General features: G+C 39.3%; 1 protein-coding gene across 1 annotated transcript in view; it reads left to right on the top strand.

Moving 5' to 3' along the window:
- LOC124371596 (glucose dehydrogenase [FAD, quinone]-like) overlaps positions 1-19,436 on the top strand; it is a 33,851-nt gene extending 14,415 nt beyond the window's left edge. The window contains exons 3-4 of the mRNA XM_046829942.1: positions 7,542-7,791; positions 19,297-19,436. Of these exons, the coding sequence (XP_046685898.1) occupies positions 7,542-7,791; positions 19,297-19,436 (390 nt within the window). The remainder of the gene's footprint in view (positions 1-7,541; positions 7,792-19,296) is intronic.
- The last annotated feature ends 1,436 nt before the right edge of the window (positions 19,437-20,872 follow it).

The following is a 20,872-nucleotide window of genomic DNA, read 5'->3' as shown; positions in this document are numbered from 1 at the left end:
GGAAAAGGATCAAGATCCATATTCTATCACTGTTATCTGCATATCAGTTATTCAGCTTACCGCAGTAGCCTTGCGCTACTGCAGACGTTAAATAGACTGTTGCTGTTGGTGTGCATTGACACAGGGTAGATATATTTATAGGTACAATACATAAATCAGAAACAACTTCCACGTCCAGCAGCATAGAACGTCCAAATTTGAGCGTCTCCCTTATTACATTTCAAATTGGAGTAAAGCTCGACGACCCTTTATTTATTTATTTATTTATATACGGACAACCCATTTTAAACAAAATATAGTACAAAGTTTCAATGGCTAATATAGATAAGCTGCAACACAAAACAGTAATATTAACAAAGTACTGTAGTATGATAATAGATACAAAACAACCTAAGATGTCAGAAATCAGAAATCAGAAATTCTTTATTGTCAGACAGTAGAACACTGCAAAATAGCGTCAACAATATTATGTAATAGTTAATTACATTAAGTTATTTTCAGAATAGCCCAATAAAATTAAATATAAAAACGTCAGATTAATTTAAACAGCACTAAAGTTTTTGTCAATGCTAAAATAAATCAAACTAAAGCTTACATAGGTGGCTGGTCTTAACATAAAGCTTAACATAAGCTAGTCTGACCAGAGCACTCGACAAAGTCCCTGACACTGTAGTAAGCCCGCTGTACCAAATGCCGCTTGACCTCCCTCTCAAAAGAAGGACTTGTTTTTGTTTTCATAGAGTCTGTGAGTGCATTATATAGTTTAATGCCGCTGGTTAATAAATGTCTTTCAAAAAAACTTGTTCTATGGGCAGGAATGGTAATCATATTGGAGTGACGTAGATTGTGACGATGTAGGGGATTTTGAGATTTGAAAAGGTGGAGGTTTTTGTGAACAAATGTCACGCAGTACAAGATATAAATCGATGGGAATGTTAGAACCTTTGCCTCCCTAAAAAGCGACCTACAAGAAGCTCTACACGGTTTCCCAAAAACCGCTCTCAACGCCCTTTTCTGGAGTTTAAAAACGAATTTTGTACGTACACTTTCACATCCCCAAATGACTACAGCATATGTGAGAAAGGGGTAGATAAGCCCATAGTAAGCAGCCAAGGTCACTCTGGTATCAGCAAACTTTGACAGGTTTCTAATAACAAAAATCCCCGAGCTTAGTTTCCTACAAACGAGCTCAATATGATCGTGGAAGCTTAATTTATTGTCAATCTGAACGCCTAGAAACTTTAGCGACTTACCAGATGAAATCTCTTCATCCCCCAAGTGGAATGGAATTTGCTCCAAATCCTGAGAACTTCTGATAGAAAAATGGATCATTTGAGTTTTCTCGTTATTTACTACGAGCTGGTTATGCTGAAACCACTGGGATATTTTTTGTGCTTCTTCAGAAGCCAGAGTCATGAGGTCCAAGTGGTTTGGGGCTTTCACTGTGAGGGATGTATCGTCTGCAAAAAGACAAATTTTGGCATTGGGACCAGAAATGCAATTTGGGAGGTCATTCACAAACAAGAGGAACAAGATTGGTCCCAGTACTGAACCCTGCGGGACTCCTCTTATTACCTCACATGGTTTTGACGAGGCTGTTCTTTGACAGCCATAGCTGTCCAAAAAAGGAAGCTGAACTGATTGCGTCCTCCCACGCAGGTAAGATGAAATCCAACAGTACGATACACCTCTAATGCCAAGTAAGTGAAGTTTTTTTTAGCAAAATTTTATGATTAACCATATCAAAGGCCTTGGTCAAGTCGAAAAACAATCCCATAGCTGAATTGCCCGAGTCCAGAGCCTGTGTCAAAAATGAAATAACAGAGTCAACTGCGTCAGTGGTTGATTTCCTTTAATGAAACCAAACTGACTTGCAGAGAGAACTCCGTTTCTCGCCAGAAAAGACAACAATCTATCCAGAAATATTCTTTCAAATATCTTAGAAAAGGTTGTAACCAGCGAAATAGGTCTGAAGTTACTACAAACGTTCCTAGCTCCTCTCTTGTAGAGAGGGTGGACTATAGCGTGTTTTTGTGAATTAGGAAATTCACCCACTGAAAAAGATAAATTAATTAAATAAGCAAGTGGGGAAGAAATTAAATCATGGATCTGCCTGAAAAGCTTAGACGATAGTCCATCATTTCCACAAGATGGCTTAGGTTTTAAAGCAAGTATCACACGCGATACTTCCCGCTCTGTGGTGGGGGACAAGAACAGCGACTTGGTTACAGATTGTGGTGTGGTAGTTTGTGTTGACTCGCTTAGGCCATGAGAAATATTTCCACTGGTGTCATGGTATTGACCAATAGTCGAGAAGAAGTTGTTAAACATATTGGCAACCCTGACAGGATCCCTAACTTCATTGTCTTTAGAATCAAGCAAAGTGGGGAAAACATTATTATTTTTTCTGGAAGGCTTGCTGTCATTAATGAGAGTCCAAATGGTTTTTGTCTTATTTGCTGATTCAGAGATCCTACTCAGGAGTTGATCCGACTTAGACTTCCTTATTGCACTTTTATAGGAACGCCTTAATACCCTATGAATTAATATGCATGTATTAAGATGAATTAATACATGCAAGATGCAAAAGACCAAATGAATTAGCAAACAATTAGAGGTAACAATAATAAACTATGAAAAATAACATGATGACTAACAGACAACAAGGCAATAAAATATGAAAGAGCTAACAATGATCGACTATGAAGAAATAAAACAAAACCTAGAATATCAACAAACGAAAGCGAAAAAAAAACACAATTTTTAACATTATAATAAATAACAATGATAAATAATTTATGAACAATGAAACATAAATAAATAACAAATGAACAATTTGGTACTAATGAACAGTGCAAGCAAGCAGAAATAGATATGAATCGATAAATTTTAAACCGCGATTAAGGACAAAATAGTTAATATACCGTATTAAAAAGGATTAACAGTAAGAAGCGTTAAATAAAGTGATTACAAGCAATAAAGAAATCTAAAAATAATAATAATAAATAATAGTAATAACAAATATCTACTATACGAACATAAAAAACAATGCATGTTTTACATGGAGCCTTCCTTTTTTAATCTTCCATGGAGAGCAGTTGGTTAATCTGTCTCTTAAACGATACAGCACCAGTGTTAAAGATGTCTAGTTCCAGTGGTAGGGTATTCCCAAGCGTCTGGATCCGGACCATCGTGCTGTTCCTTTCGTAGTTTGTAGAGTGATGCAGTCTTGCAAACAGGTCACTCGATCTTGTACTGGCAGGAACGTGGAACCTTACCCGCTCCAGTAACTGAGGGCAGTTGAGATCTCCATTAACCAACTTATATAAAAACACCAGATCAAAAATTTTTCTCCTCAAAGCAAGTGGTTGAAGGCCAAGTTCAGCTGCCAAAGAGTTCACAGGGACATCAGCATAACGATGACCCAGGCGATAACCAACTAAGCGGATGAAACGAGACTGAATCGATTGGAGTCTGTCTTGGAGATATTGTTGATTAGGAGACCACACAACTGTGCAATATTCCAAGTGAGACCTAACAAGGCAACAATATAGAGTCTTTAACGCCAAAGGAGCCGTGAAAAAACGTGAGTACCTGATTATCATGCCGAGGTTCCTATTTGCTTTGCTACAAATGTGATTCACGTGATCTTCAGAACTCAGAGAGGCAGCACACATCACACCTAGGTCTCTAATCTCGCTTGTTCTTTTGAGACTACATCCACCCAATTGATAATCATGGAAACTAGGAGATGTTATCCTGTGAAAGGTGATAACGGAGCATTTCGTTGAGTTTAAGGACATGCCATTATCAGAGCACCATTTCTCAACAGCATTTATACTTCGCTGAAGGATTTCAAAGTCGCATTCAGATGTGATTTCAGAGTAAAGTTTAATATCGTCAGCAAACAATAGGTGATTGGCAGGAAACTACGTCAGATATATTATTGATGAATAGATTAAATAATACGGGACCCAAGTGCGAACCCTGTGGGACTCCTGAAATCGCCACGAACTCTCTGGAGAAAGAAGAAGAGAATTTCACCATTAGCTTGCGATCTTGAAGGTATGATGAAAACCACTCTAAAAGAGGGCCATGGACGCCATATGCAGAGAGCCTTACAAGCAGATGCAAGTGACTGACTCTGTCAAAAGCCTTGGAGAAGTCCAGAAAAATTGCATCAACCTGTTTCCGTCTTGTGAAGGATGAGATAATGTCGGACTGGAAGACTACTAAGTTCGTTGCTGCCGATTTTCCAGGCGAAAACCCATGTTGATGGGAAGATATACACCTTTGTAGTAGGGGAGACACTCTAGAAAGCACCAGTCTCTCAAAGACTTTGGAGATAACTGACTGGACAGCAATAGGTCTATAATTGGTAACTTCAGATGTTGTCCCGGATTTGTGTATGGGTACAACATAGCTTTTTTTAAGAACGTCAGGAAAAACACCACTGGATACTGATTTGTTGAAGAGCTCCTGGAGCGGACCAGATAAAAGGAGGTGGCAATACTTCAGGACACCAGGAGGTATCATGTCAGGCCCGGAGCCTTTATTTACGTTGAGATTGAGAAGCTCCTTTCTGACTTCATCTTCACTAAAAATACAATGAGAGATAACATTGCAAGAGTCGACACTGTCTAAACTAGTAGGAGGTTGTTGTTGAGACGTGAACACCGAGGAGAAGAAATCAGCAAACATTTCGCATTGTTCATTCACACAGGACGATGAGGTGCCATTATAAACCAGAGCTGACGGAGTTCCATGGTTCTTCTTTAACCCATCAACGAAGCTCCAGAACCTGTTGGGATTAGAAGGAAGGATATTTTGGACATGGTTTATGTAATTTTCGAAGCATTCTTGAGAAAGCCGTTTACAATTTGACCTGGTGCGAGAGTAAGAATAGTATGTGCAGTCATTCAAAGTTCTCTTATATTGTAAGTGAAGTCGTTTCTTTTCAGTTACCAGTCTCTTCAACTCCGGACTGAACCACGGTGGGAATGATGATCCGACTTTAATCAAAGGTGTATGTTTTAAGACAGAGGTTTTTAACGTTTCAGCAAGGTTAGAGAATTGCATGTTTACGTCATCAGGTGAAAAAGAGTTTTTGTAACAAACACGCGGGATATCATGCTGCAGTTCTTGATAGACATTTATAAGGTTACATTTCTTGAAGTTATGGACGTAGGAAGTCTTGTTGCCAGCTGTGGGAACGGAAGGAAGAGCAATCCTAAGAGCGGGGTGATGTACATCCTCAGGTACCAGTGGCTCATCATCCCTGGAGACAACAGTGTGTATATCCGAGGAGAGGATGACGTCCAGAATTACACCACGAGTGTTTTCAATGAGATTTACTTGAGTTAAATCAAGAGTAGAAGTAAGATCGCTCAAGGCTCTCACTGGACCGGAACGGAGATTAGTCCGAGGGAAAGTGCTCCAATCAATTTCAGGTTGGTTCAGATCACCCATAAGTAGCACTCGAGAGAAGGAATCCAACGTGACAGCTTCTTCTATTGACGTGACGTATGTTTCGTAAGAATTGACAGATGCGTCAGGAGGGATGTATACAACGCCTGCTAGAACTTTTACACCAGCTGAAGTCGTTACTGAGATTAGGGTTTACTCGACAGATGCTGTTGAGATGGGCATACGCAGAGAAGGATAACAACACTTGACTGCCAACAGGACACCTCCGCCACTGGCCTTGACACTAGTTTCGTAGGATCTGTCACTGCGAAATACGTTATAAGAGGAAAACCCCAGCTCGGCATCACTAATGTCTTGGGATAGATTTGTCTCAGTGAGAGCAATGATGTCAAAATCAGTTGTGGAGAGGGAAAGACTTAAGTTATTTAGTTTACTCCGAAGCCCATTTACATTTTGATAGTAAACTGTTAGTTTTGGTTGTCCGCCTTTACTTAGTTTTTTGAGTTATTTTTAAACTATTCTGGGTACCCCATTCAAGTACTTAATAGTAATGCCAGTTTCTCCATTCGCAACCCTCTCATCAAGTTCTTTGCGCAGGGCAGTAAGAGTGGCTCTCTCATTTGGGGTGCGGTCGCGGGAGACTGAAACATTATCCATAGAGGGATCAGCCAGGGACACTTTGTCCCCAGAAAAATTCTTCATAAAGATGGAAACCTCATTCTGGGAGCCCAGAACAATTTTTAGTGGGCGAGGCCCCCGATTAGATTTCTTGCCAACTCTATGATAGGAAAACTGAGTGGGCTGAAAATTTACAGCATCAAAGACAGTGCAAATCTTCTTTCGGTCATCTTCTTTTTTTTCCAAAGGTAGTGACTTGGTGCTCTCTGGAATAGCGTACATAAGGATGTTTTTGGTCCTACCAGCTCTATCATGAACTTCAGCGACAACAGCGTCCAAGGACGTGGCAGGACTATTTCCAATTTTATTTAACCTAGTAGTGTTTGCCAATACTTGTGACTTTACGTCAGCTATTTGATTCTCAGCTACAAGCAGATTTTTCTCAATCACCTCCACTCTGGGCTCCAATACCGATAAGCTAGCTCTTATTGTAGTAATCTCGGTTTTTATGTCTACAATATCTTTAGATATATCATCTATCTTTTTAACCTTGCCTAAGAGATCGTCCAGTTTGGTCAATACAGTTGACATTTGGGAAGACAACAACCTGAAAGGCTGATTAGATGACCCCAAGCAATCAGTTCTAGCGCAGTACCATTTATTTTTCGTATCGGCACATTTACTTTGATATTCAGCTTTTGACATTTTGATACATTCCCTATGGAACCACCGCTGGCAATCACCATCACAACCAATCCCCTCTTCGGTGTCCAACACCATCTTAACACAGACAGGGCAAGAATCAGACATAATGGATATTATATAGAGCTGAGTTAACAATGCTTATCAGTAGCTACTCGATCCACCTGCTGTTGTTATAGTGCAGAATGTTGATAATAAGAAGATTACATAAATTAAATAATAAATTAAGAAGTAAATATGCAGGTTGCAAGAATAAAATTAATACAGTTCACATGCACAATAATACCCTTGAGACAATCAAGATCTTAAATAGTCCAATACTGAAACTTCAGTTAAAACACCAAGCAGTGTCAATTCTGTTGAGGGATGAATGAGATCTGCTGGGTTATTCAACGATTAGAATGACGATTGCATTGGTGCTAAAGAATGGCAATTGGTATGAGTGAAATAATGTGGATAAGGATTAATTACAAAAGTATGGTAGAATCAATTACAATAATTAATAATAGTCAAATTTTTAAAATTGCTTATGTAATTCAATGAATTTTGTAGGACTGCAACAAAACAATTTCATACCATCATTAAGTCTCCCGTAGAGGTCTTGTAAGGAGAAACTAACGCCCTCTCAGCCTCATTTCGTCTGTCCTCATGGATCACTGGCCTGTGCAAGGATCACGGTGGAGAGTCCGTTCAGTAAAAATCTGTTGTTTCCGTACTTAAGCTATTCCTAACTGTATCTATAAAAATGGAATTATTAATAAATCAGTAAATTTTATTGCTGCCTGTTGCTGCAGGAGACAGAGTCTGTTGATTTCGTGGTGGTGGGGGCAGGATCGGCAGGATGTGTAGTGGCATCCAGGCTCAGTGAGGTTCACCACTGGACAGTCACTCTGTTGGAGGCTGGAGGACCTGCTCCCGTGGGCACTCAACTTCCAGCTATGTACTTCAACTACCAAGGCTCTCCCATCGACTGGAACTACCCTCTTGAGAAACAGCCCTACTCTTGTCTCAGTCAACCCGGTAGCTTCTGCTCATATCCAAGAGGTGAATCAGATTGTTTTGTCTAATATTAAAACTGTTTTGGATACATACTTTTAACCATTGTATCACTAAAGTATACACCAGGCATCATGGATGGGGAGGACAACATTTGTAAACACTAACCAATGCTCTCAAATTTGACCTTTTTATTTAATTGTTCGATCAAATTAGCCTTTTATTAATTAAGTAATTAAACCATCTTGCTTTATTATTCTAATTACAGATGTGCCAAGGGACCAGCGCGTCCTCCTGAGGCAAGAACTGGAGCATTTACTGATTATTCAGTTGTCTCGTGGTTATATTCAAATGAAGGGTGTTCCGAATTTTATCTCTTTTAAACCAACAACAGAATGGAAGCGCGTAGATGAGGTCAATGTTTCGTGGATGGCTAGTACAGCCTCGGCCGCGCGCTCAGATCCCTTGGCCCATCTGTACTAATCTTACGATAATTTTCTTAGCACTAATTGTAAATGGAAATCCAAAACCGAACAGAGTGTCGCATTTCCGTTGTACATAACGCTAGCAAACACTGCTATCCTTTCAAATCTTCCGTCATTAGTTATGAACTATACATGTGTGTTTTACTAAAACGAGTGGATGCAATATTTAGTAACTTAAGAGGACGTAGTTTAAGGTTTGCAGATATATAACATTTTATGCCTTCACTTGTGAAAACATACTTTAAAAGCCGATAGTCATTAACCTCATTTCACAAGAAGTTCGGGAGGGGGCAAAAATATTGATTGCACAGAGCAGCGAAGTAGCTAGTACTGACTCTGATTGATCACTACTATTGACAATCTAAATACTCTAACGACTCTAAGTTTCCTTTAATTTAACAATCTATAATGACATTTACAGGCAAGGTAATGGAAGGGCCTTCGGTACTGCATGGGAACATCAGAGAATACATAGCCTTAACAGACATGGGCGAAGTAGCTAGTGCCGACTCTGAGTGACCCTTACTTTTAACAGTCTATAATGACATTTACAGGCAAGGTAATGGGAGGGCCTTCGGTATTGCATGGGAACATCAGAGAATTACATAGCCTTAACAGACATGGGCGAAGTAGGTAGTGCCGACTCTGAGTGACCCTTACTATTAACAATCTATAATGATATTTACAGGCAAGGTAATGGGAGGGCCTTCGGTATTGCATGGGAACATCAGAGAATACATAGCCTTAACAGACATGGCCGAAGTAGCTAGTGCCGACTCTGAGTGACCCTTACTATTAACAGTCTATAATGACATGTACAGGCAAGGTAATGGGAGGGCCTTCGGTATTGCATGGGAACATCAGAGAATACATAGCCTTAACAGACATGGGGCGAAGTAGCTAGTGCCGACTCTGAGTGACCCTTACTATTAACAGTCTATAATGACATTTACAGGCAAGGTAATGGGAGGGACTTCGGTATTGCATGGGAACATCAGAGAATACATAGCCTTAACAGACATGGGCGAAGTAGCTAGTGCCGACTCTGAGTGACCTTTACTATTAACAGTCTATAATGACATTTACAGGCAAGGTAATGGGAGGGACTTCGGTATTGCATGGCAACATCAGAGAATACATAGCCTTAACAGACATGGCCGAAGTAGCTAGTGCCGACTCTGAGTGACCCTTACTATTAACAATCTATAATGACATGTACAGGCAAGGTAATGGGAGGGCCTTCGGTACTGCATGGGAACATCAGAGAATACATAGCCTTAACAGACATGGGCGAAGTAGGTAGTGCCGACTCTGAGTGACCCTTACTATTAACAATCTATAATGAGATGTACAGGCATGGTAATGGGAGGGCCTTCGGTATTGCATGGGAACATCAGAGAATACATAGACCTAGATTTTAACAGACATGGGCGAAGTAGCTAGTGCCGACTCTGAGTGACCCTTACTATTAACAATCTATAATGATATTTACAGGCAAGGTAATGGGAGGGCCTTCGGTACTGCATGGGAACATGTACATGAGAAGGCACATCAGAGAATACATAGACCTAGATTTAACAGACATGGGCGAAGTAGCTAGTGCCGACTCTGAGTGACCCTTACTATTAACAATCTATAATGATATTTACAGGCAAGGTAATGGGAGGGCCTTCGGTACTGCATGGGAACATGTACATGAGAAGGCACATCAGAGAATACATAGACCTAGATTTAACAGACATGGGCGAAGTAGCTAGTGCCGACTCTGAGTGACCCTTACTATTAACAATCTATAATGATATTTACAGGCAAGGTAATGGGAGGGCCTTCGGTATTGCATGGGAACATCAGAGACTACATAGCCTTAACAGACATGGGTCGAAGTAGCTAGTGCCGACTCTGAGTGAACCCTTACTATTAACAAGTCTATAATGAGATGTACAGGCAAGGTAATGGGGAAGGGCCTTCGGTATTGCATGGCAACATCAGAGAATACACAGCCTTAACAGACATGGCCGAAGTAGGTAGTGCCGACTCTGAGTGACCTTTACTATTAACAATCTATAATGATATTTACAGGCAAGGTAATGGGAGGGCCTTCGGTATTGCATGGGAACATCAGAGAATACATAGCCTTAACAGACATGGCCGAAGTAGCTAGTGCCGACTCTGAGTGACCCTTACTATTAACAATCTATAATGAGATGTACAGGCAAGGTAATGGGAGGGCCTTCGGTATTGCATGGGAACATCAGAGAATACATAGCCTTAACAGACATGGCCGAAGTAGCTAGTGCCGACTCTGAGTGACCCTTACTATTAACAATCTATAATGAGATGTACAGGCAAGGTAATGGGAGGGCCTTCGGTATTGCATGGGAACATCAGAGAATACATAGCCTTAACAGACATGGGCGAAGTAGCTAGTGCCGACTCTGAGTGACCCTTACTATTAACAATCTATAATGATATTTACAGGCAAGGTAATGGGAGGGCCTTCGGTATTGCATGGGAACATCAGAGAATACATAGCCTTAACAGACATGGGCGAAGTAGCTAGTGCCGACTCTGAGTGACCCTTACTATTAACAATCTATAATGAGATGTACAGGCAAGGTAATGGGAGGGCCTTCGGTATTGCATGGGAACATCAGAGAATACATAGCCTTAACAGACATGGCCGAAGTAGGTAGTGCCGACTCTGAGTGACCTTTACTATTAACAATCTATAATGATATTTACAGGCAAGGTAATGGGAGGGCCTTCGGTATTGCATGGGAACATCAGAGAATACATAGCCTTAACAGACATGGGCGAAGTAGCTAGTGCCGACTCTGAGTGACCCTTACTATTAACAATCTATAATGAGATGTACAGGCAAGGTAATGGGAGGGCCTTCGGTATTGCATGGGAACATCAGAGAATACATAGCCTTAACAGACATGGCCGAAGTAGGTAGTGCCGACTCTGAGTGACCTTTACTATTAACAATCTATAATGATATTTACAAGGCAAGGTAATGGGAGGGCCTTCGGTATTGCATGGGAATATCAGAGAATACATAGCCTTAACAGACATGGGCGAAGTAGCTAGTGCCGACTCTGAGTGACCCTTACTATTAACAATCTATAATGAGATGTACAGGCAAGGTAATGGGAGGGCCTTCGGTATTGCATGGGAACATCAGAGAATACATAGCCTTAACAGACATGGCCGAAGTAGGTAGTGCCGACTCTGAGTGACCTTTACTATTAACAATCTATAATGATATTTACAGGCAAGGTAATGGGAGGGCCTTCGGTATTGCATGGGAACATCAGAGAATACATAGCCTTAACAGACATGGCCGAAGTAGCTAGTGCCGACTCTGAGTGACCCTTACTATTAACAATCTATAATGAGATGTACAGGCAAGGTAATGGGAGGGCCTTCGGTATTGCATGGGAAACATCAGAGAATACATAGCCTTAACAGACATGGCCGAAGTAGCTAGTGCCGACTCTGAGTGACCCTTACTATTAACAATCTATAATGAGATGTACAGGCAAGGTAATGGGAGGGCCTTCGGTATTGCATGGGAACATCAGAGAATACATAGCCTTAACAGACATGGGCGAAGTAGCTAGTGCCGACTCTGAGTGACCCTTACTATTAACAATCTATAATGAGATGTACAGGCAAGGTAATGGGAGGGGCCTTCGGTATTGCATGGGAACATCAGAGAATACATAGCCTTAACAGACATGGGCGAAGTAGGTAGTGCCGACTCTGAGTGACCTTTACTATTAACAATCTATAATGAGATGTACAGGCAAGGTAATGGGAGGGACTTTGGTATTGCATGGGAACATCAGAGAATACATAGCCTTAACAGACATGGCCGAAGTAGCTAGTGCCGACTCTGAGTGACCTTTACTATTATTCAATTCGAACGAGTCAGTCAGGTGAACGAGTGATCCGGATCGGAGTGTTTTCGAAAGACCCATTCACTTTGAAAGTTTTGTTCAATTTGGCCTGGCAACTGAATAAAATTTGATACTTTTTTTCCAAATCAAGTGAAATGAAAAATGAAATGAAAAGGTTTATTTTCTATAAAATAGTACAATAAAAACACATAATACACGTTTTGCAACAAACGTAAGCAAATATATAGCCTACAATGTCTGATAAAATCATGTATCAGAGTGTAACAATACGGTACTTATACGTAGTTAATTATTTCTTAATTATAATAAACATTGCATTAATTCTATTTAATTCAATTAAAATTTGAAATAAGAAGAGTAGTATAACCGGGATGAGTCTACATGGGCCTAGGACCTGTGCGTAGGCTCTGGTCGTGAATACTGGAACTCAAAACTAATAATAAAACAAATTGAATTGAATCATAGTTTTTATTTCCAAAAAATATTTACATGTGTGCAAATTTACTATTAAATTTATATTGTCTTGTTACTATACTAGTTGAATGTTTACATAACAACATTATACATCAAAATATTATACACATCAAATTTAAAGTGGCCTAGGAAATGAGCCTACATGGGCGGAAAAGCCCTGTGCGTAGGCTCGAGTTGCTTCCCTGGAGATTTTGGACGAACTGAATCTGGTAATTAATTAATTATCATATTATAACATCAACACCACGCATACACACACACACACACACAATCCACATAATACGGTATTGAAATTTATCAGCGTAAATACTACAAATAGTTTAAAGGAAATATTAAAAGAGGAGAAAAAGCAAAATTAAGGAGTGATGTGTTTTTTAAGGATCAAAAAGTCTACCTGCAGAACAACCTAACACATTACTAGCAATTTTCTTTACGAACTGTTATGAACATAAAAACAAATAAATGTACAAAATAGGAAAAGTCCATCTAAAGGCATCAGTGCTGTTGAAGGGCCATCAAGAGGGGGGAGGCAGGGTTCCAAAGTCAGGTCCTTCTGTAATCAGCCGTGATAATTGCCTCGGCCTCCTCCGCGCTGATAAGATATAGCCATTCCATTCGAGCGTTTCTATACATGTAAAGTATTGAAGGTGAGGTGAATATTTGGTTGTCTGGAAAGTATTTACAGATATTTCTATACACAAGATGGGATATATAAAGAGAATTTGTAGCAGAGAAGGATTTACTGATCTGCATTGATGCGACTCTCCAATATTCCGTGAATATCGTGTGTTATGAGAATGTGAAAGTTGTAGAGAAAATTGTATAAAAAATGTTTATAAATGTAACAAGAAGTGTTTTAATGAAGATTTTTTCGAATTGATAGAATGGCAGTTTTCTTGAAATATAAAGTGTCAGTTGGGTATCTCCTAGATTTTTTGAAACCGGCTTTTAAGATTGCCTTCTGAACCACTTGCAATGAGCTGTAAAAAGAGTTATTATTACGCACCACCCCAGGCTATTATTCCAAAACGAGAACAACGATTGGGCATAGGCAAAGTAAGCAAGTTTAATTTCTTTTTCATTTAAAATTTCACTTAAGTGTGTTTAAAACGCAAAATATATATTTCCTTGCTCTCTTTTTTATTACATATTCAACATGTGCAGACCATTTTAAACGCTTGTCAAAGAAGACACCCAAATATTTATAAGACGAATACATTTTCAATAGTTTCACACGAACAAAGTTCATTGTTGTAACTGCCACAATTATGAACCACGAGGTCACCGAGGGTATAGTCTGTGGTCTCTCGGAGAGAGATGGGCATAAACTTAGTCTTTGATGTATTTAATGAAAGAATGTTTTGGTCAAACCATTTTTTTAAGACCATGAGGTCATGTAGAGCGTTAGAACGGACATTACCCCAATCGCTACCTTTTATTAAAATTAAGCTATCATCAGCAAATAAAACAGGATTGCCATATAAATTCAATTTAGAGATATTATTAATATAAATCAAAAACAGAATTGGGCCGAGAGCGTACTGCCCTGAACCACCCCGTAGTCCACCGGAAGCGCGTCGTCGCTCTCTGTCCCACAGACAGACACGGTCTGTAGCCTACTTGTAAGGTAGGTTGAGAACCATGAAAAGCGCATTAAACCCCCCGAACTCCAGTGGCATCCAATTTAAGGAAGCAGCCTATTTCTATCAATGCTGTCAAAGGCCTTCCTCAAATCAAGAAATATTAAAAATAATGCGCAAGTTGTCAGATATAGCCTCATTGATTTTGTCTATTGACATCAAAAAGAGCATCAGAAATGTTCCTGTCCTCTCTGAAACCCACACTGACACTCGCACAAGATTTGATTGTTAGAAAAGATATGCAACCAATTGTTCTTTAACTATACGCCTCAAGGGATCTTGGAGAATACACTTAAAAGACTGATGGGGCGGAAATTATTTTTATCTAAGAAGCTATCTCCTTTATGCAAGGGAATGACCTTAGCTATTTTTAAAAATTATCTGGGAAAAATGCCAGAAGAAATACTTAAATTTATTAAATGCAGAAGGGGCTTAGAGAAGATATAAATATTGTCCTTTAACATATCAGCCGAAGACAACCATCACGTCCAGGGGCGGATCCCCCACGCAGTCCAGTCACGTGCCGTATTACATCAAGTTCAGTAACAGTGGTCAATGTGAACACGGTGTCCTGTCTGTAATCCGCATCACTCAAAACCGGGTCCCCACTTGAATCGATGGCACTAGCCAGATTGTGTCCAACCGCGGAGAAAAAGGAGTTAAAATCATTAGCTACTTCTTTACACAAACCATGAGATATATACGGAGTATCCGGTAAAACTTTATGGATAGGAAAAGAATCTCTCTTCTTAATTTTACCTGCAAGCTCGATTACGATAGACCAGAACATTTTGGGGTTGTTTTGAAATGATTTTATAAGTAAAAAATAGTAGTTTAGTAATTTTTGATATTATTAGTGGTATTAGAATTTATTTTTAATCCGGCTGGATGGCAATGAGAACAGTGACCACGCAGGCAATTTATGAGTCACATTGATAATGATACGTAACCGATATAACCGTATAAATCTAGTTTTGCTGCACTGTCGTATGAAGTATTAGTTATGCTAATTATAGTGCAGGACAGACCGAATAACAATAAATAGCGAGGAAGGGTTAGAAGTTCAGCGATAACAAGGGGACAATAAGTCTATATACTTCTTCGCCATCTAACGATAGTAAACCCATTGTTCACGCGTTTTTAAATTAAGATTAGGTCATTGCAACACAGAAGCAAAGTTGTAACTCAAACACACGTTACGGTACAAAACTTGAGAAATATAATACAAATTTGTTACGCTGAATGTTTTTTTTTAATATAGAAACTGTAATGACGACTTGTTGCGAGTACCGTGTGTTATGAGTATAAGTTGTCAACGCTAAAAGAGTATGAAAATTAATGTATAAGTAAATAAGAATGGTTTTGGTAAAAAATGTCTTATAGTCATTAGTTCTTCCTCAAAGAAAATTAATTCTAAAGAATATGTTGTACTCTTAAAGAACATTATTTTTAGTGTTGTTTTTTGTTAAAAAATTATTGGCTCAAGAATAGTTTTGAAAGCAGCACCATGGACTATAATACCAAATGAAAGTTGGGATTGAACGAAAGCAAAATAGACCACTTTAATTTCCTTATCTGTGAGTACTTCTCGTAATTGTCTGAAGGCAAAAATGTACTTGTGGATTTTATTTGTCAAAAAAAATTATGGTTGCCTGTAAAGTCGGTTTTACGGGCGAAGATTTTACGTGACAACGTCTTTTTCTCGGTAGAATATTTACTGATATGAATATTATTAAATTGCACAATAGGAACAAGGAATTGAATGAAAATAAGAATTGCACAAATTTTAACTATAGAAATATATTTTGTTTACTAAAACATTGTACATAATTTGAAAATAATTAAAATTTGTTATTGTAAATGGTAAAGTTGAATAAAACATTTACTAAAATTGGAATTTGAAATTCTTGCTAAACACAGTTAAATTCTAACTCCGCGCGTGGTGATTGGTCGGCTTAGTTCGTTTGTTTGGGTCGCACTGTTATGACAGGTTAGAGGTTATAATTTGTTATTTTAAAATGTTTGACTAGCAATACGCGCTGTTTTCTTCTCAATCGACTGAATTACGATTGATTGCAGAGTGATTTAAACTAATAATTTACTTAACACTATCAACATTTGTCAATAGTATGACATAACCTATAAACTCAGTTTCTCAACTTTTGTGTCAATCTAACAATTAATCAATCAATCATAGTTTACGATAATGAAATATCAGTGTACAATTATTTACCTTTATTGTTGTAGTTGTTGTAAATGACGAATCTAAGCACTCCACATTTTCACGAATAAACATAGTTATCTGCTTTATCCCGTGCGGCGGACCCACAGTTATCTGCTTTATCCCGTGCGGATCCCGTGCGGCGGACCCACTGGACGGGCATCGTAACGTTACCGGGCGTTACACTTTTTCATGAGTGACTCCGAGCCGCAACCTAATTTAAGACGTTGTCACGTCAAAATGAATGTGTTTTGATACATTCACATTATGATGTGATATTTTTAAATATACTTGCAGGTATTGAATCGTGCCCAAGAGCGAAATTTCCTCTCAAACTGGATACGTAACATATAACCTCTTGTAACAGTGCGTAAGTTAAAGGTCGAATGAAGCCTATAAGATCTGTCTTCGAAAAAGATTGTTATATTTGAGCCATTAGAGTTCGCCAAGTTCTGACCCACATTAGTAAAGAATGTATTAAATTCGTTAGCTACTTTAAAGCTTAATTTTGTCATTGAATAATTTGGTATTTGGAAAATATTTATTTAAGGAAGAAACTTTGTTAACCCCTCTATCACTCAATTTAATTAAAACCCCCAAAACATATTTAAATCCTCATTAGCTTGGTCGAATTTATCACAAAAATAATATTTTTTTATCGCTTTAAATTTCTGCTTACAATGTTCCTGCAATTGACATAGCGGGTTTTAAGATCCACATTAAATGGTTGCTTTTTCACTAATTTTACGTAATTTATCTCTTTGTCTTATAGCATGAACTAAATCTGAAGTAATCCATGGTTTTAGCGTTTATTGACCTCGTTTTAAATTTATTCGATTGTCTATTGAAATTGTAATAATATTCTGTAGTTGTAATGTAAAAACATTAACATTAGTGCTGTTAAAAATTGATTGCCTATTAGCATTTAAAAGGTTATCATGTGGTCGATATAGGTGCGATGTGCAGGGTCGATCTGAGAGGAGGCGTTCTGTGTAAAAGTGTGCGTAATATTATTTTAATGACTCAGCCTGGGTATTATGAAAAGTGGTGGTAACTTAATCGATTAAATGGTTAAAATGTGTTGTTATTTATAAAAATAAATTATTTTCAAACATTGCAATGTGTCTGTTTGATGTTTAGTAATTTATCGAAACATTTGTAGTGAAATAATCTTATGATAAATCAAAGGCATATGAATCAACCAAGTCCATTGTTCTTAAGTATTAACGTTTAAAATATTTAGTAATGCATATAGTAACATACAGTTAATTTTTGTTAATCAGTTTCTAATAATAATAATATATATTTACATTTACTAGATTCCTGAAACAATATATTTATTGTTATATATCTATCCATTCACTGTAAAATATGTTGTTTCTTCCTCTATCCGAACACATTTTTGCAAGCAGATCCTTTCATTCACTTGGTCATTACATCCAGTCGTTCATTTTGTTCAATCACAACACGATGACCGGTAAAACACGCTCTAGCGGGAAGGCTTAGTAACTCTGTACTGACCGGTTCAACTGAACGGATCACAGCAGTGAACGATACCGACTGAGCCGGATTAGTCAGCTGATTTTATTAGATTGAAATAGAGTGAGCGCCGAGCAGTGGTGGGGATGCTTGGAGGGGCGGCGGAGGGATATTTACCCCACCCTGCGTGAACTCAAATCAACCAAGGTTTTTTTTTGTTATCGGTTTACCTATAACAATCTATAATGACATTTACAGGCAAGGTAATGGGAGGGCCTTCGGTATTGCATGGGAACATCAGAGAATACATAGCTTTAACAGACATGGCCGAAGTAGCTAGTGCCGACTCTGAGTGACCTTTACTATTAACAGTCTATAATGATATTTACAGGCAAGGTAATGGGAGGGACTTTGGTACTGCATGGGAACATCAGAGAATACATAGCCTTAACAGACATGGCCGAAGTAGCTAGTGCCGACTCTGAGTGACCTTTACTATTAACAGTCTATAATGATATTTACAGGCAAGGTAATGGGAGGGACTTTGGTACTGCATGGGAACATCAGAGAATACATAGCCTTAACAGACATGGGCGAAGTAGCTAGTGCCGACTCTGAGTGACCTTTACTATTAACAGTCTATAATGACATTTACAGGCAAGGTAATGGGAGGGACTTTGGTACTGCATGGGAACATCAGAGAATACATAGCTTTAACAGACATGGCCGAAGTAGCTAGTGCCGACTCTGAGTGACCTTTACTATTAACAGTCTATAATGATATTTACAGGCAAGGTAATGGGAGGGACTTTGGTACTGCATGGGAAACATCAGAGAATACATAGCCTTAACAGACATGGCCGAAGTAGCTAGTGCCGACTCTGAGTGACCTTTACTATTAACAGTCTATAATGATATTTACAGGCAAGGTAATGGGAGGGACTTTGGTACTGCATGGGAACATCAGAGAATACATAGCCTTAACAGACATGGCCGAAGTAGCTAGTGCCGACTCTGAGTGACCTTTACTATTAACAGTCTATAATGATATTTACAGGCAAGGTAATGGGAGGGACTTTGGTACTGCATGGGAACATCAGAGAATACATAGCCTTAACAGACATGGCCGAAGTAGCTAGTGCCGACTCTGAGTGACCTTTACTATTAACAGTCTATAATGATATTTACAGGCAAGGTAAATGGGAGGGGGCCTTCGGTATTGCATGGGAACATCAGAGAATACATAGCTTTAACAGACCATGGCCGAAGTAGCTAGTGCCGACTCTGAGTGAACCTTTACTATTAACAGTCTATAATGATATTTACAGGCAAGGTAATGGGAGGGACTTCGGTACTGCATGGGAACATGTACATGAGAGGCAACATCAGAGACTACACAGCCTTAACAGACATGGGCGAGGTAGCTAGTGCCGACTCTGAGTGGACCTTTACTATTAACAGTCTATAATGATATTTACAGGCAAGGTAATGGGAGGGACTTTGGTACTGCATGGGAAACATCAGAGAATACATAGCCTTAACAGACATGGCCGAAGTAGCTAGTGCCGACTCTGAGTGACCTTTACTATTAACAGTCTATAATGATATTTACAGGCAAGGTAATGAGAGGGACTTTGGTACTGCATGGGAACATCAGAGAATACATAGCTTTAACAGACATGGCCGAAGTAGCTAGTGCCGACTCTGAGTGACCTTTACTATTAACAGTCTATAATGATATTTAACAGGCAAGGTAATGGGAGGGGACTTCGGTACTGCATGGGAACATGTACATGAGAGGCAACATCAGAGACTACACAGCCTTAACAGACATGGGCGAGGTAGCTAGTGCCGACTCTGAGTGACCCTTACTATTAACAATCTATAATGACATTTACAGGCAAGGTAATGGGAGGGCCTTCGGTATTGCATGGGAACATCAGAGAATAACATAGCTTTAACAGACATGGGCGAAGTAGCTAGTGCCGACTCCTGAGTGACCCTTACTATTAACAATCTATAATGACATTTACAGGCAAGGTAATGGGAGGGCCTTCGGTATTGCATTGGGAACATCAGAGAATACATAGCTTTAACAGACATGGGCGAAGTAGCTAGTGCCGACTCTGAGTGACCTTTACTATTAACAGTCTATAATGATATTTACGGGCAAGGTAATGGGAGGGACTTTGGTACTGCATGGGAACATCAGAAGAATACATAGCCTTAACAGACATGGGCGAAGTAGCTAGTGCCGACTCTGAGTGACCCTTACTATTAACAATCTATAATGACATTTACAGGCAAGGTAATGGGAGGGACTTCGGTACTGCATGGGAACATCAGAGAATACATAGCCTTAACAGACATGGGAGTGCCGACTCTGAGTGACCTTTACTATTAACAGTCTATAATGACATTTACAGGCAAGGTAATGGGAGGGACTTCGGTACTGCATGGGAACATGTACATGAGAGGCAACATCAGAGACTACACAGCCTTAACAGACATGGGCGAGGTAGCTAGTGCCGACTCTGAGTGACCCTTACTATTAACAATCTATAATGACATTTACAGGCAAGGTAATGGGAGGGACTTTGGTACTGCATGGGAACATCAGAGAATACATAGCTTTAACAGACATGGGCGAAGTAGCTAGTGCCGACTCTGAGTGACCTTTACTATTAACAGTCTATAATGATATTTACAGGCAAGGTAATGGGAGGGGACTTCGGTACTGCATGGGAAACATGTACATGAGAGGGCAACATCAGAGACTACACAGCCTTAACAGACATGGGCATCAACGGCTGGGGCTGGGACGAGGTATTGCCATAACTTTAAAAAATCAGAAGATAATCTCGATGTCGACACAATAAGAGAGTTCGCTGGCTCAGAGGTGAG

Source organism: Homalodisca vitripennis, unplaced genomic scaffold (assembly GCF_021130785.1).
Source record: "Homalodisca vitripennis isolate AUS2020 unplaced genomic scaffold, UT_GWSS_2.1 ScUCBcl_1699;HRSCAF=5650, whole genome shotgun sequence".
Classification (NCBI taxonomy): Eukaryota; Metazoa; Arthropoda; class Insecta; order Hemiptera; family Cicadellidae; genus Homalodisca; species Homalodisca vitripennis.
This window is presented reverse-complemented; position numbering and strand designations above follow the sequence as displayed.